The 16,997-nt window shown below is 39.1% G+C and overlaps 1 protein-coding gene and 1 pseudogene across 1 annotated transcript; both read left to right on the top strand.

Annotated features, from left to right (window-relative positions):
- Nucleotides 1–2,691: 2,691 nt before the first annotated feature.
- LOC146471423 (putative skeletal organic matrix protein 5) lies at nt 2,692–5,020 on the top strand. The gene is made up of 4 exons (XM_085120906.1): nt 2,692–3,031; nt 3,269–3,311; nt 3,754–3,889; nt 4,261–5,020. Exons 1-4 carry the CDS (start codon nt 2,845–2,847, stop codon nt 4,783–4,785), a joined length of 891 nt encoding a protein of 296 aa, XP_084977032.1. The 5' UTR covers nt 2,692–2,844; the 3' UTR covers nt 4,786–5,020.
- Nucleotides 5,021–15,525: 10,505 nt separating this feature from the next.
- Nucleotides 15,526–16,792, top strand: LOC146471424 (putative skeletal organic matrix protein 5 pseudogene; annotated as a pseudogene).
- Nucleotides 16,793–16,997: the final 205 nt, after the last annotated feature.

The following is a 16,997-nucleotide window of genomic DNA, read 5'->3' on the forward strand; positions in this document are numbered from 1 at the left end:
TATTTCAAAGTTGAATTGTTATTTTTTTAATTTTTTTTTTTAAGAATTTGTTTGAACATCAAGGCATTTTATCTGTAGTGATCATATCCTCTATTCTCTTAACCTGTATGTTTAACCAAGCAGCGATATTGTAAGGGGAAATAAGATGTAGGTCAGTTTTAGGGCTTTTAAAAAGAGGTTTTGTTATGTAAACATTCAATCTGTGTTGTAAAAGATGTGAATTGTGAAAGCGAACTGTTTTGGAAAATTCAGAATCATTTATTGCTCCTTGCCTCATAGAAACCAATTTCACGTCTGCAAGTAATGTTTGCATGCGTATAGAGTGTACACGGCGGCCATGTTGGAGGACTAAAACTATAGAAGATATTTGCATAAAAATAGAATATATTTCCCAAAGGAAAATCATTGTATTGTTTCGGTCCTCCAACATGGCCGTCGTGCACACACTCTACACGCTAAAAGGGGCGCATTTAGGAAAATTGAAGTTTAGTCACTCTTAAAGCACAAAGGCTTCGTCATTTGAAGTGGACCAGTTTAGTACCGTGAAGATAGCTATTTAATTTAATTCAACTGTGCTTTAGTTTGATGTTTCGCTTGACATGAACTCGTATACCACAAACACAGCAAAGAATGTGTAGCCGCTTTTCATCCAACTTGACAACTGTGCGGCCAAGCTTATCGGTATCGAAGCAGTCGATACCAGTATCGATAATATCGAGTCGTCGGTATCGATATTGGACCACTCTTACTTCTGTTGAATGTTTATGGGCTTACAATCCCCTACCCTTCAAGCAGAGATCCTTTTATTTTTTTAGAACTGTGATATTTATTATAAGTCATGCTCTTAATAATGTTCTAACTGATGTTATAGTTAAAAATTCTTACTAAAAAACATACCATTAATCACTTTTAATTTGTATATTTTTTATATGCTGTTTATAACATGTTACGAAGAACAATGGAATGGTTTCCAGTTAAATAACCTCAAGTGCTTAATTTGAATAAAAATTATTTTCGTCTTTTACGACAAGTGATTTAGTATGATTACGTTCAACGACTATAATCCTCGGATATTCTGTTTCAACGACCATCTTTCTCAAGTCAAAATCTTTGCGCAACCTCATCAATGGGAACGGAGTCAGAAGTCTATCAATATGCTTGTTACACGTTTTATGAGCGCCAGACAAATTAACAACACAAGGAAATAATGCAATGTGCAACGTTGTTTCACGAAGAAAGACCTAAAGGTATGTTCCAGTTAATTTTTGTTTTGTCAATGGTATAATTTTCATTCTCATTATACTTGCCTATAGCAGAAATGTTTGCAAAGACACGAATCAATCATAATTACACCATGCAGTTTATTGCAATTTTATAAAAGCAAGAAATTAATCAACGCTGCTCACTTCTAAATCCCCAGTTCTCTCAATAAAGCATACAAGTGAGATACTTTGCCATCCATCAGTAAAATGTCCTCAGAAAATCAGGGAACATTTGAAGAAGTTCAGATCAATCGCATATAAAGTTTATTGTTGACACATTTAAAATGATTGATGACTGGGATTTTGCAAGATAGACTGACTGCCAACGGAATATACTGAATATACGGAAAGTTAGATTTGACAGTGTTATGGTTATAACCTAGATCATTGTATAACGCAATTCCGGAGGTTTGATTGGCTCAGAGTAGCCAGTGATATGTGAGCAATTATACCATAACCGAGGAATAGTTCTCGCAAAGCGAAATCAACAGGATCCAGCAAAATTGTCAGTGATTGTTTTTAATAAAACAATTATTACATGAGCGCGCGTCGGATATGAGATGATAGATAGCCAACGAGGCGCATAGCGCCGAGTTGGCTTTAATCATCCCACTTAGAGTTTATATACGGTAAATGAGTGAAAATGTGGTTCAGCCAGCATTTGAACGTGGGTCTCTCCTCCAGGTTACTGGTCGCATGCCTTAACCACTCGGCTGCATGCATATCGCTGTTTATGTCCATAATTTTACAATTGTGAATGCCTTTGAATAACTAAGTTGCCAAAGTTAGAGGGCTAAGATATTTACATAGAAACAATAAGAAATAAGAGCATAAAAAGCTAGTAGAATAAATCCACTTTTTTTATAAGAACGGCTGATTTGGGGGTTGAGCCTTAACGTTCTTATAAAAAAGGTTCTTATAAAAAAAGCGTAGCGCTATGCGGATCACATATTAACGTAATTTAAATGACAATTGTTTTTGAACACTTACTTCCTCATAGATGTTTTTGTCTCAAATTTTGACATGTAGCAAAAATTCTGCATCAGCAAAGACGATATAAATCTGTCATCAAATAAAAAAAATTATGTCGATTGAAATAATTTCGCGGACGAAATTCCTGTGCAAACAAATACATGTCTCGCCGTTATTGAAATATTCTGCTGAGTTCAGCTTAAGAATTGAATGTTTACAATTGTTGTGTCTTGACGGAAAAAGACGAAATTATCTGAACTAATTATCGTCACATTTTGGACTTGTCACTTGATTAACATAAATCGGCCAGGCTGAACTAGTGGATGCCGTCGTTAAATTTTCTTTTTTCTGAGATTATCGTCGCGATGCTATTTAAAAAAATGCCATTTTAAAACTGACATCCGAAAAAAAGAAAACAAGCATGAATGAATTAAAAGTTACTAGAAATGTGGTTAACTTTGATTGGCTATAGCTGACTGCTGCCAGGAAAATGTTCACGTTCCGAAACATCCCCAACAGAATTGAGGTGGACTATTGAACATAACAACTCATTTGAGACACTGCGTGAGCGGAATCTTTAGGAACGTTTATCAACAGCATAATCGACAGAATGCGAGTGCTCCGTAACGTTTGGTTCTTTGCACTCGTGATTGTAACCGCCGAGGTCGCGTGGCAGACTTCCTCAAACGCCGTCGAGAAAGCCATAAAATCTCTGGAGAAAACCATGGGAAACAAGTTTGATAAGCTCATAGCTGCTGTAAATGCCATTTCTCAAGAGAAACCCACCGTCAAGCCTGGTAAATTTTGCGTAGATCATTATGAGAAAGATTGGCGCGCGCTTCTCGCTTCGAGTCTCCAAGCGGCACAATCGGCGATGAACTGATTCGGCTAGGCTTTTGGTGCGACTGCGCACATAGAAGGGAAATGTTGTTCTTCCGTGTTGAACGAGTGGGAAAATCCCTAGCAACAACTATATTTTGCCTCTCTCTCTGTGCTTGTTTCTTAACGTTTTTCTACCGTTTTCTTTTTGGCAGGAAAGCCCTTTGTCTCGTGCAAGGAAATTTACAATAACCACAAGTAAGTCAAAAGTTTTGGACAGAGCCGTTGTCTCAGTAGCAATAAGTCAGGAAATGCGGAAGCGCTTAGCATCATTAAATTTTATGTCGATTATAAAGTACAGTTATATAATAATAGCGCAACTCAAGATATGTTAAATGAGGGATATAATGTTGTTTCATGCACGGCTCATACTGATATTGTGAAATTTTAATAGAGCTGCCTTTAGTCAAACACTTGACAAAGTTTTTATTTTATTGTTATTAAGCAAGGGTTTCGCACCTTTGGCATCTTTGGTAGCAGATTCCCTCCATATCTACGTCAAAAAGGAAGGAAGGATAAACTAGATTCATATCGCCGCAATAGAATGCTGACAGATATTTAAGTAAAAATCGGAATTTTGTCATATTTTTCTTAGAAGTCAAGCTTCGTTCAGAAAGGAATATAATTCTTTTGTTATCAGGTCCCAAGGAAACAAAGCTTATGTACTCCAAATGCCATCTGGGAAGGTTCGTGTGTACTGTCACATGTCACGCTATGGGCTTGGAGCATGTGGAGGAGGCGGATGGACGCTGGTCTTGAAAACTGATGGCAATAAGGTATCACATGACAACCAACTGTTTGCTCTCTGTAGGAATATGCACGTCAGTATAATCTTGATCCTTATATTTGAAAGAATTGCAAAATGTCTTTTGCACCTTCACGAGTTGTACGAGATATCTGGATACTGAGTTTTAAATTTTTGAGCGTTCACTCTCCGCCGGGAAATCATTCAAATTCTGCTTTCTTTAAATACTCGAAGAATGTTTATGTAGGTTATGAAAGAGATTCGAGAAATTCCAGGATCGGTCAAAACAGATTTTTCAAAGCAAACTTTCGACACATTGGTGGAAATGGGAATGGTGTTACTTGCTTTAATCTTCCTACTCGTTTTATTCATTAATTTTTTTTTATTTATGTTTTTACTCAGCCAACGTTTCACTTCACTTCCAAATTCTGGAGCAACAAGGTCGACTTCAACCTTCCAGGAGGAAAGACTTTGTTTGACAATCATGAGACAAAGCTACCAACCTACTGGAACACACCGTTTTCTAAGATCTGTCTCGGTATGAAGATCGGACATCAGACAAGATTCATTGTCATCACCAAGCACGCCACATCGCTGCACTCACTGATTGCTGATGGTAATTACCGCGCCACCTCATTGGGTCGAAACACGTGGAAGTCGCTTCTCGGTTCTTTTGCATCCTTACAGCCAAATTGTAACAAAGAAGGGTTCAACGCTGTGAGCCTAAGCCATAAAGGCTTTAGACCCAAAGCCAGAATCGGTATCATTGCTAATGAACAAAATGACTGCGATACTCCTGATTCCAGAATCGGTTTTGGTACTGGAGGATACCCTTATAACTCCAGCACGTGTGGAAGCCAGGCTAAACATGGAGGAGATAACGGAGACAAGGACACCAAAGCCATGGGTTACATTCTGGTGCAGTAATAATCGCAAGGAACTGAAAAACTGAACTTTGTCACAAAGGCCTTAAGCCATAAGTAAAGTATAGAACAAAGAAATGCAATCCTTCGATAAGAAAACAGCTTTTTTCAGTAGTTAAAAGCAACAAACACAACAAAAAAATTTGTACTGGTTATGTTTTTCTGTACTTCACCAAAAAATATGGATGCAGTGTTAGTTATTTTCTTTATGGAAGAAATAATATTAGTGATGGGACTGACTTGAGTGGTAAAAGTGTTGACAGAAAAAGAGAATAAGCAAAGTATTTGTCCAACGCAAGAAAACTCAGTTTTTGTGAGCCAATCTTCTCAACTCCACTGGCCTGCCAATGATCCCAAATGCACTCAAATTAACTGTCCATCCAATTCTTTCCTCCAGAAAATCAACTAAACAACAGAACTCACTTGTTAGGGTGTCTAAGATGTTACTTTTGTTTCTTATCGATAGATCGAGCGATTGATTTCACTCTTTTACGGCTCGGTCTTTGGGAAATTTTGATTTGAATACTAAATGGCGATTCTTTGAAAAACAAAAATAAGAAGAAAAAAACGGCCTAAACTAAGAGATTGAATCAGTTATAATTATTTAAAAATAGCAGCTAATCAGTTCGCGCAAAATTCGTGGCAGGGGGGGAGGGGAGGAGTTTTAGCCTACCCAAATCTTAATGTTTGTTCAAGATTTATACGTCCTCGAACGACGGACGATTTGGTGGAGCCTTCAACAGCAGATAGAGTGAGAAAAAAAGGCAACAAAACTAGCACTAAGCACGCAGTTTGGTTGTTATTTGTCGAGTTGAGCGATCGGGTGTAGCCATTCAAAATTTAGCCAGGAGTACTTTTCTGTGTTTCTGCAACGTTTCAATGTTTAAATTTTGTACAATGGAAAGTGAAGTTTAAGTTCCACTTAGCCTCCGTGACTAGCGCTAGAAAGGGCGCGCGCACCATATTTCCCTCTTTCCTCTGCCCTCCTAGCGTCTTTCACCCAAGTTACGTCCCACTGGGGGAGCAGGGCTGGCACAATAGTGAGAGCACTTGCCTCCCACTAATGTGGCCCGGGTTCGGTTACTGGACTCGACGTCATAGGTGGGTTGAGTTTGTTTTAGATTCTCGTCCTTGCTCCGAGGGTTTTTCTCCGGGTTCTCCGGTTTTCCTCCCTCCACAAAAAACAACATTTCCAAATTCCAATTCTATCTGGAATCCGAGGGACACAGGTTTGTCAGTCGTCAGACTGTTAAGTGTAACCCTCGTTAAACAAAGTTGATTTATTTTATTTTATTTACTGAGATGTAGACGAATGGTGTAAAGAGACATTTTTCGCGAAAAGTAGATCTCACTCACTTTAGGAAATATCCCAGCCTTTGTAGCCGTCACGTAAATCACATATAATTCGAAGTTAAACACCTGCTGTTCTTTCGAATAAGAAACAAGACGCATATGTGGGTGAACTTGGGCTTCCTTCCTGGCATATCCAGCTGTAAACGCCAGAAAGTTGACGTAATAAAATCTCAGTTGTCATTTGTCGATTGTTTTACAGCTCAAGCATAGTACAAGCAAGTATATTGTAAGCAATGTATATTCCTGGTCTAAATTTGCATCTATCTGGCCAGCAGGATTTAGCAAAGCAGGCAGGGATATCTTGTGTTGGCTTCATCCCCCCCCCCCCTCCCCCCCCCCCCCCCCCCGCCCTCGCAAAAGTTTTTTTTTTTGAAAAACGGGAATTCTGATTGAAATTCTTTGGTGTTTTGTGGGAATTTCTCTTTGTCAGTATCTCTAACCCATTAATCGATTAAATTTGTCCCGCGTCTGATAGGCAAAATTTGATCCGTCTCGAGTGCATGTGTTTGTTTACGCAAGATTACGCAGTTGACACGTTTTGCCAATTAAACTAGAAAGAAAAACAGACAGAATGCTTTCCTAAAGGAAAAATTATTCAGAAAAGTCTTTTTTTACGCCTATGAAAGAAACGCTTATAATTCTAAATGCCAAACGAGAGACGCGAAAGCGATTTGAAGAACTACCAGTCCATTTCGAAGCGAATTTATCAACCCGTGCGTGGCACGTTTTCAAATTTTCGCAAAAACTGTTCAGAATATAAAGAATCGGTCAATTAGAATAGTATTTCAGCACAAATTCACGATCAAACCTGTAATTTTTCTTTAAATTCCTAGAAGTACTCAAAAATCTCGTAGAAATTCCGTGGCCTCAATAAGGATTTGAGTTGTCCGCGCTCCGCTAACTCGTCGCCTGGATAAAACAACAATTTGTACTCGAAGCACAGTTTCTTCGCCGTTATTTCTCGGATTTCCGCTATCGAAACTGTTGACTATTCCTTAGTAGTTCTTCTTTCGATGTACCACTTCGAAAAATTGTGTTTTCTTTTGGAAAACGCGAAAATCGGCGACTAAATAAATGTCCGACCCTTGCAAACCCATGCAGCGACAAGATTACCTGCGCATGCGTTTTAAGGCCCAGACGGCGATTTGTGACCGGAATGAGGGAAAAAAAAAACGAAGGGCAATTTTCAACTTGGTTCCCCTTTGGGAAGCTCAAGTAATGAGCTTCAGTTTGTAAATGCGCGAAAACTAATATCTTTAGAATTTCTTCCTGATGTTCTAAGCTTACGCATGCAAGTGAAATTGACTTGTCGAAATACTATTGCCTGCAGGTCTTATATGAAAAATTTCCTTCAGCAAAAGCTCTTGAGTTCTGCCTGTAACAGTATGAGTCAAGATTTGCAATGAACCCTATGTTTCCTGAAGAACATCTGGTCCACTTATCCACTGACCCAAGGAATTGAGATGCACACTATCACGTGCGTAAAAGTTCAGAGTCGGGCGCCAAAACCCCCTATGGTCCCAAAAGATAGCATAAGGTATAGGCTCTAACACTACCCGAAGGTATTTCGTTAACAGCTTGGCCTTACGATTAAAAAACCACTGCGTCCTGGCACATGATGGTCTGGCATACGCAGATAACCTTAACACCGTAGGTGTCATGTAAGAGCCTAGCAAAATCTTCAATAGCTGAGCCAACATGTAAAGGGTAGAAGTTTGTTAAGTCATTGGAACTCAACTGCATTATAACTATTTCCGGTCGAAAGGACTCGATAATATTCAAATCAAGATGTAGCGTTTTGAAAACCGTACGGCCACCGACTCACGGCGTGCCGTTTTATAAAGGCACGGTGAGATAACTTGAAATCAACGCGGAAATCGTAAGATTCACGGGACAGGAAAAGGCGCAAACGGCGAATTAAAGAATTGCCCAGAACTAGAACACGGGGCTCAGTCATTGAATAACAGGAAAGATAAAAGGAAAAGAGGGTGCTTGCCTAAAAGATGCTGAAAATTGGTTCAAACCAGCGATGTGAACGACGTGATGGTGAGCGATCGAAAGGGGGCGAGCACATGGAAAAGCGCCCCTAAAAAGAGAGATCCTTTATTATTGGTAAATGGTTTACGATTTTTCTTCTTTTTTAAGATAACAAATTCTGTTTTCTCTCCCGTCAGTTTGAAATACATAACGAGAATTCAGATAGACAAACAAATTTCAATATGCACGTCACATACTTTGCCATTTGCCATGTAACGAACTACGCTAGCTTTCACGTCTGACTCAATACTTATTCTCATTTTGTTTTTCTTAGACGATTGTCGCCAACTTGAATTTAAGCCTGCACACACATTAGATGGTAAGCGCCACAAAGACCACATGATTCGGATCGATGGCGTCATGGATGGCGATTTCTGTGAAACTATTTGCTACATGGAGCCCAACTGCGTTAGTTACAACTTGAAGAAAACGCCGCGCGTAAATGGCAAATTTGGCTGCGAGCTGAGTAATTCAACGTTTTAAAGGAAAAAAACAAACAAGCTGAAGCCAAATCCAGACTACATTTACCGCGGAGCAAAGGTATAAATGAATACTGGTAATACAATTAAAATTGGTAAAATGTTTGACGAGAAAACGTGTTAAGGCTAAAAAAAAGAAACATCAAAATAAAAGACAGGAACTCAAAGGGCTGGTTCACACGGACAGCACAAACGCAAGCAAACACGCGTTTGAACTACCATAACACAGATACAAACGCAAGCTTAAGCGCCAACGCAAGAAATGGAAAAGTTTTCGTTTCCTTGAGATGATTTTTGAAAATAGTTCACCAAAGGGTATTTTTGGACCGAATATGAGCGATTCGTCAAATTGGCTGTTGACGGCGAATTCTCGATCCTTACAGGCGGCCGCTCTTAAATATTTCAACAATTTTCCTAAAGTAAACGATGCTGGGACGATATTCAATTCTCGTACCGCAATTAACATCATGATTTCAATGACTAAAGACGGACGTGACAAAATAACATTTCATTGGGAACTATAAATTTTGGGAGTTAGTTTTCTTCTTTTCTTCTTGGAAATAGAAAACGTGACGGAGATGCTGTATTAATTATGTTGAGGAGTCAGATTACGACTTATTACAAACAGCCTGTCCACCCACCGAAGCTGACATCATTTAGCAGCTGGTGCAAGGAAGTTCTTTTCTGCGGAAGATATTTTAGTGACCAATTGGCAGCTACACACTCAATCTGTTATCGTCCGTTATGGCCAATTGGTGGCTAAATACTCTGGTCTTTCTGGCTAGTCTGAGCTTACTTATATTCGTATTTGTGACGGCAAACTCTGACTTCTGTGGAGCTGTTTTTGAATCTCAACTTAGTAAGTACACTAAACTGAGCTACTCGACCTATTATGTCCTTTCTTCTAATTTGTCCAGACGCAAGGATAAAATCATTCTATTTCCTTTTCTTAACAGACCATGCTCTAGTCGGCCACGCTATTAAAACGACTGTTGTTGGTGACGAGTTCGAATGCCAGCTAAAATGCATTGCCAAGGGTAGTTGCAAGTCATTTAACGTGCACCCAAGCAGTTCCAAAGCAAACCGCCGCATTTGTGAGGTAAACAACAAAACTCGGCAGATGAAACCAAAAGATTTCAAACCGAAGAAAGAATCGACATACTATGGCTCTGTAAAGGTAAGACTAAACCAAAATACCTGCGAGTGGTTGGAACGTGTCATGACTAATCCGGGACCTTAACATTTGAATAAGCCTACAAGATTAAGGAGACAAATTCCAAATATCAAACCACTGAGAACGTCCGCAGAACTCTTTCTCTCTCTCTCTCTCTCTCTCTCTCTCTCTCTCTCTCTCTCTCTCTCTCTCTCTCTCTCTCTCTCTCTCTCTCTCTCTCTCTCTCTCTCTCTCTCTCTCTCTCTCTGCAACAGTGATTATGCGTTACGTGAGAGTGAAAGTAGACTTCTCCTCCCCAAATATAACACTGAATTTGCTAAAAGCAGTAGTTTTTCTTTTATTGGGGCAAAGATATGGAACACCATCCCACATCATATTAGAACTGCCCCCACTCTCTCTGCTTTTAAAAAACAAATAAATAGCCTCGCTGTCATTTAAGTTCCGTATATATATATAGTCTATCAGTGTATAGTGTATTTTAACCATTGAATAACTTGTATTACCTTTAACATGGCTTTTCTGTAAAGCAGTAGTTTTTTTCTTTTACTGATGTAAATTCCGTGGTTAAATAAAGGTCATTCACTCATTCATTCATTCATTCATTCATTCATTCCCTCTCTCTTTTTCCTGATGCTTGCCAGCAAGTAAGGAGACTGTAGCGAAACAAGATTGGTGTAGCAAGTGATTATGTAAAGCACGCTAAATATATCTCGACACCTTTCACAACTGGTTCTGATGCTAGAATTGCTGAAAGTAAATTTGTAAAATCATTAAAATAAGGCAAGATACACCAATTGGTTTAGAATCCAAGTCAACGAATACACACAGGCGTCATAATCCAATAATTCCTATTAGGCATTCAGCGGCCTTCCTTTCATTTTTTCGCTAGTAAAAACTCATCCACGATCTTATATAATGGTATTAAAATTTGCGTAGTTTGGCGACACTGTGAATTCAGCACATGACGAGAACGGCAACCTTGTACGCCATGAAACGTAAGGAAAAGAAAAATACCCTTTCCTTTTGCGCTAATAAAACTGCGCCAAACGTTGCTGACTCATTTTTTTTTTTTTGCTACTGACCAGTCTATGCTTAACGCAAATATTTTATGGACTGCTTGTTTGCGACGCTCTCAAAGGGTTTTCCACCGGTCGGCGGCTAAGCCATGTTCAATAAGGTGCAAAAATTCTGGAGTCTTTCAATGCCGAAAAATCGGGGTTATTTTACTAGCTTATTTTATTTATTTTTTATTTTATAATTATGATTTTTTTGCATAATCCCTCTATTCCTTTCCTACAAAAGAATTAATGGGCTATTTAGCTTTATCGGATTTAAACAAAATTTGGCCCTAATGTTCGTCGCATATCAATGCCCCAAATTAGTCTTCATAATAATTAATAAAGGTTTATTTGTGATGGTTCCGAGGTGTTTCCGACTTACTATATGCAATCGTATCAGGCCGAGTAGAATAAAGGATTAATTTTCACGCGTATATATTTTCAAAGTTTTCCCAAATTGCCCGAGTCGCGAAGCGACTCGGGCAATTTGGGAAACTTTTAAAAGTACAAGTAAAAGTTGATCCTCAATTATACGAAGACTCATTGCGACTAAGCGTTTATAAAATAAAGGGCAAGAAGGCTCTTAAAACTATCGAGGCACTTCGTAAGACACTAAGCCCCGGCCTGGCGTAAATACACTCACCAGCGTAAGCAAAACAAACAAACAATTCACCTGTCTCTTATCGTTCAAAACAGACAAAACGAGAAATGTTGATTACTATAAAAATAGCAAACGGTGGGTCCAAAGAAGGAACTTGCAGAGCAGTTTCTTCCACTGTATTTGACCAACTCCTTCCCCCCATCAAAAGGGAACTGTTAATATGGTTCGGTTACCGTTCGTTGGAAGACGAACGGAATTTTTCAACCGAGGACATCCGATCAGGTTTTTAGCTTTTGAAAAAAATAATCTTTACTGTTTCTTGTAAGAAACAAAAGTTCACCTTTAGGAATTTCCTTTATAACTGTAGCACTTGATTTCCAAGTACTTTTGGCACAAACAATCCGGCTTAAATAGTCCAACTCAAAAGAATCTGAAAGAATTCGTTGTTGCTGCAGCATAATAAAACGAAGAACCCGACTGAATGTAGAAATGGCGCGCTCAGTCAATGAGGACAAGTATTTCCGTCGCTAAGCCAACTAGGAGTGAGTAAGTTTGCCCTCGGTGAAAGGAAAACAAAGAAACAATCGTTTCCTCTGGCGTCTCAGCGAATGGCAACTATCGAAAAAGTGTACAGACCATTTTCTCACGAACCGATGGAAATATCAAGGAAGACTCACACACTTTGTTAGCCTATTATCTTGTGATTGATAAAGTTTAGTTTTTTTGGATATTCGCAGTAACGCAAAGGTTCGTAATTCACTTCAGTAAACATTCAGCTACTCAGTTTTCAGTCTAAAGGCTTCCACGCCCCTGTATAAACAAAATAGGCTTCAAAAATCTCCTTTTTAAGATTATTCATTTAGCTTTACGGTGAAATATTTGAAGCCTGGTGCAAATTTGCAGGAATGTCTCACATATTGCAATTCACTCACAACACAGGTGTCCTGTATTGATAATGGCCGACAGCGCCATGGACAGATGTCGACCGCAAAGAATAGTGGCCACTGTCACCCGGGATACGAAGGAAAAAATGCGCTGGTGAGTAACACCTCTACATCAATACCACGGGTAATCATTATATTTTAGGTGTTAAGCCTTGAAGAAAAAAAGTCCTCGCCTGGCAACCCTTAATCTCTTACCCAGTTGTTTGTCTTCACTTCCGAAGAGTGTGGAGATTTCGGTACGAGATTAGGCAGCCCTAAGTAAACTGATAAGATTGTAAATTGAAAGCTTCAGGAAAACACAAAGGAACAAGAAGCTGTAGACAGCTTGTACGTGGACGCCTTTAACATTGGTACTTATACGTTATGGTTAGGTTCTAGCAAAAGGCGAAGACCTGCTACATGATGGCAATGAGTGGCATATCTTCAGCTTCGATGTAAGAAATATAAAACATTAAAAAAAAAAAAAAAAACAATTTTCAAAACTTTTCTTTAACTGTACAGTTGGCATGACCTTAGCCTAAAGTTTTTTTGGTTAAACATTCCCTTTGTTATGAAATATGTAAGTGTTAATTTCGAGCCGTGTTCGATCATCAAACTTGTATTTGTTTCCTCGAGGCAAGCGCAAATAACAATCACTATTTAGGTACAAATTTAATGCCAGATCAAAATATGGATTTATTGACCACTCACTGATATCATTTTCTCTGTTAACTTATGCCGTGCAGTAGCGATCGGTTCCCATCCAGACCATCCCGCTCAGTCATACAAACACATCTGGGACGTCGGAATCTCCAACAAAAACGGATGGCACTGGATCGACCCCGAGAGAAATGGCCAACCTTTAAAAGTCTTCTGTGACTTAACAAGTGAAGGAGGTAGGTCTTTGATAACGCTTCTCTATAAGAGACACTCAAGGCCCCATTCCCCCACTGCAGCCCCCCAGTAGGGTGAATGCAATGGCTCCTGGACTTAACACCTAATGGGGAGTGCAATGCCAATGGCATGGGTTCACCACAAACAGAACTGAGGGCACCAGGCCGCTAAATTCGACGGGGCAATAAAGCCTCCAAAAATTGTGCCCAAATGAACCATGTGTTTAAAATTGTAAATGGTTTGAACCCAGGAGTCATGTCATAAGTACGTAAATTATGATCATCCGGGTGAGTGTAGTCCTGAAAGGACTGTTTGTGGTGACTTTGACTGAAGTTTCGACAATGTATCAGAGTCAAGTGAATTGTGGAACGTCAGTAGGCGGTATATACGTCTCTGGTTGTTAACCTGATTGGTCAACGAAGTCCAGATGTTATTGGTCGTTTGTCAGTAAGCCGTGATGTTATTGGCTGTGAAGACTTTAAAAAGTGATTGGTGTGTTTCGATCCGTCTTTTGTTAGTCAAAAAGTCCGTGGGTCTATTGTTAGTAAAATGTCTGTTGTGTTTCTTGCATAAAATAAAGAGCATGTATTCCAAAGAAATGTCAAAGAACACATTTTCATTGGTTCTTAATTTCCTAAGGTTTAACCCAGGCACCCTGTTTGGGTCTAACTAAAGTTACTTTCTGTTGGTTTTGATCTTCCAGGCGTAAACTTCTCTACTATCGTTACATTACCAAAATAGTTATTTATAGTGAGCATTGTCTTGACCATAATGAATAACCTTTGTGTGACCCTAGCATCGTTTACGTTCTTTTGTTTTGGATCATCAAAGCGTAAATTTCAAGAGAAAAAAAAAAGAGGAGCAATCACACTACCAAAATAGCTCACTACAGTTACCACTGTCTTAAACTGAAGACCAAATATAGCTCCTCGCGAAGCGAGTTTAATGAATTTGTTTTGCCGTACGTGAATCGCTCCAGGGCTAAGCCGCACGAATTCGAAAAATATATATATAAACAATAACACAAACTGCAAGGCTGATACTACGTGAAAAAGTTGACTACAATTGCCTCCATAAGGCGCGAAAATATGTTCAGATATTTGTACGCGGACATTATCTGTTCCGAGAACATTACTGTTTTTGTAGAGCAAAGCTCGAGGAAAACCTTGGGCTTCAAGGAACAGATAATGTCCATGGAAAAATATTTGAGCATAGTTTTAAAGTCAAATGGAGGCTATTGTGTTTATTTTCCTTTTAAATCTTTTTCGCAACACGCGGGATCTGCCAGTCTGTCATATTTCAAGCACGTCAAAGTTTGTAAATTGGCTTTCAATATCCACCCGTCTTTCAATATTCAGATTTCTCTTCAGTCAAAAGCATGTGATTGTGGAAAAAGTACAACATTTGTCTGAAAGGAAAAGAAACATTTTTAATTCCGTGAAAGAAAACGGCAAGATACAAGTGTTGGATAAGGTTACAGGGAAAGTACTACTTTTCAACAACAACCATAGGAAACAAGTTTGATAAGATCATAGCTGCCATAAATGCCATTTCTCAAGGGAAACACACCGTCAAGCCTGGTAAATTTTGCGTAGATCATAATGAGAAAGATTGGCGCGCGCTTCTCGCTTCGAGTCTCTAAGTGGAATTGAACAGTCGGCGTTTAACTTAGTCGGTAAGGCTTGTGGCGCAACCGCGCATATAGAAGAGAAGCTAGTAGGAAAATATATAGCTCCACCTATATTTTTTGCCTTTCTTTTTGTGTTTGTTTCTTAAGGTTTTTCTACCGTTTTCTCTTTGGCAGGAAAGCCCTTTGTCTCGTGCAAGGAACTTTATAATAACCACAAGTAAGTAAAAAGTTTTGCGGACAACCGTTGTCTCAAGAGAAATAAGTCAGGCCGAGGCGGAATCGTTTGCCATCTTTTATTGTATTTTATGTCGATTTTAGCAGTTATATTATAATGGCATAACTCAAGATGTGCTAAAGGAGGGATATAATGTTGTCATGCTGATATAATGTTGACAATGAAAGACATACTGAACAGATTTTGAAAAATTTCAACAGAGCTGGCTTTAAGTCAAACACTTGATAAAGTTTGCTTTTTGAGTTTTTAAACGAGCTTTGTGCACCTTTGGCATCTTTGATAGCAGATTCCCTCCATATCTACGTCAAAAAGGAAGGAAGGAAAAGCTAGATATATGATCGCCGCAATAGAATGCTGTAAAAATCCAAGTTTTGTCATATTTTTCTTAGTGCACAAAGGAATACAATTTTTTTTATCAGACCCCCAGGAAACAAAGCTTATTTACTCCAAATGCCATCTGTGATGGTTTCTGTGTACTGTCACATGTCAGGCCATGGGCTTGGAGCATGTGGAGGAGGCGGATGGACGCTGGTCATGAAAACTGATGGCAATAAGGTATCATGTGACAACCAACTTGTCTTTATGTAGGAATATGGGCATCGATCTTTATACGCAAAAAAAGGTCGCGAGTATATGTTCTTTGTACCTTCAGGCCAGCTGTACGAGATATTTGGATCGCTCAGTTTACCATTTGACCATCCGCTCTCCGGAAATCGTTCAAAATCTGCTTTCTGAAATCCTTAGAAAATGCTAATGAGGGTCATAAAAGTGATTCGAGAAACTCCGAATTGTTGCAACGCAGATTTATCAAATTAAGCTTTCGGCTGTTGTTTTTTAAAGATGTATATGTGAATGATGTAACGTATTGTAATTTTCCGACTTGTTTTCCTTTATTTCCACCCAGCGAACGTTGCACTTCACTTCCAAATTGTGGAGGAACCGGGACGACTACTACCTTACAGGAGGAAAGACCTTGTTTGACAATCATGAAACCAAGCTACCAACCTACTGGAACACATCCTTCTCCAAGATTTGTCTCGGTATGAAGATCGGAGATCAGACAAGATTCATTGTCCTCCTCAAGCGCGCCAACTCCCTTTACTCACTGATCGCCGATGGTAATTACAGCGCCACCTCACTGGGTCGTGACACGTGGAAGTCACTGATTGGATCGTCAGCCTCGCTGCAGCCCAAATGTAACATGGAAGGGTTTAACTGTAAGTCTGACAAAAACTACTATGGCAAAGACGAAGACAACTGTGTATCTTCTGAATCCAGAATCGGGTTTGGTACTGGAGGAATACACGACCTCTCCAACACGTGTGGAAACGAAGCTAGCTTTGGAGGAGATAACGGAGACAAGCACATCAAAGCCATGGGTTACATTCTAGTGCAGTGATAGCCGCAAGGAACTGAAAAACTGAACTTTGTCACTAAGGCCATAAGCCATAAGTAAACTATAGAACAAAGAGTGAATGTAATCCTTCGATAAGTAAATTAACGTTTTGTCTTTCAAAAACAGCGAACGCAACACAAAATCTTTACTGGTTATGTTTTTCTGTACTCCACCAAGAAACGTGTATGTAGTTTTATATAATTAGTATCTTTATGTAAGAAATAAAATTGGTGATGGGAGTGACGTGAGTGGTAAGAGTGCTGAAAGAAAAGAAAATAACTAAGAATATTATATTTATTTATTTATTTATTTATTTATTTTTGAAGCAAAGTATTTGCCCAACGCAAGAATATTCAGTCCTTAAAATATCTTAATCTTTTTATGTGCATAACTCAGAATCAGGAACAGAAAGGGCAGACACTCTTCTGTAACTCTC

Source organism: Pavona decussata, unplaced genomic scaffold, assembly GCF_977016875.1.
Source record: "Pavona decussata unplaced genomic scaffold, jaPavDecu1.1 SCAFFOLD_104, whole genome shotgun sequence".
Taxonomy (NCBI): domain Eukaryota; kingdom Metazoa; phylum Cnidaria; class Anthozoa; order Scleractinia; family Agariciidae; genus Pavona; species Pavona decussata.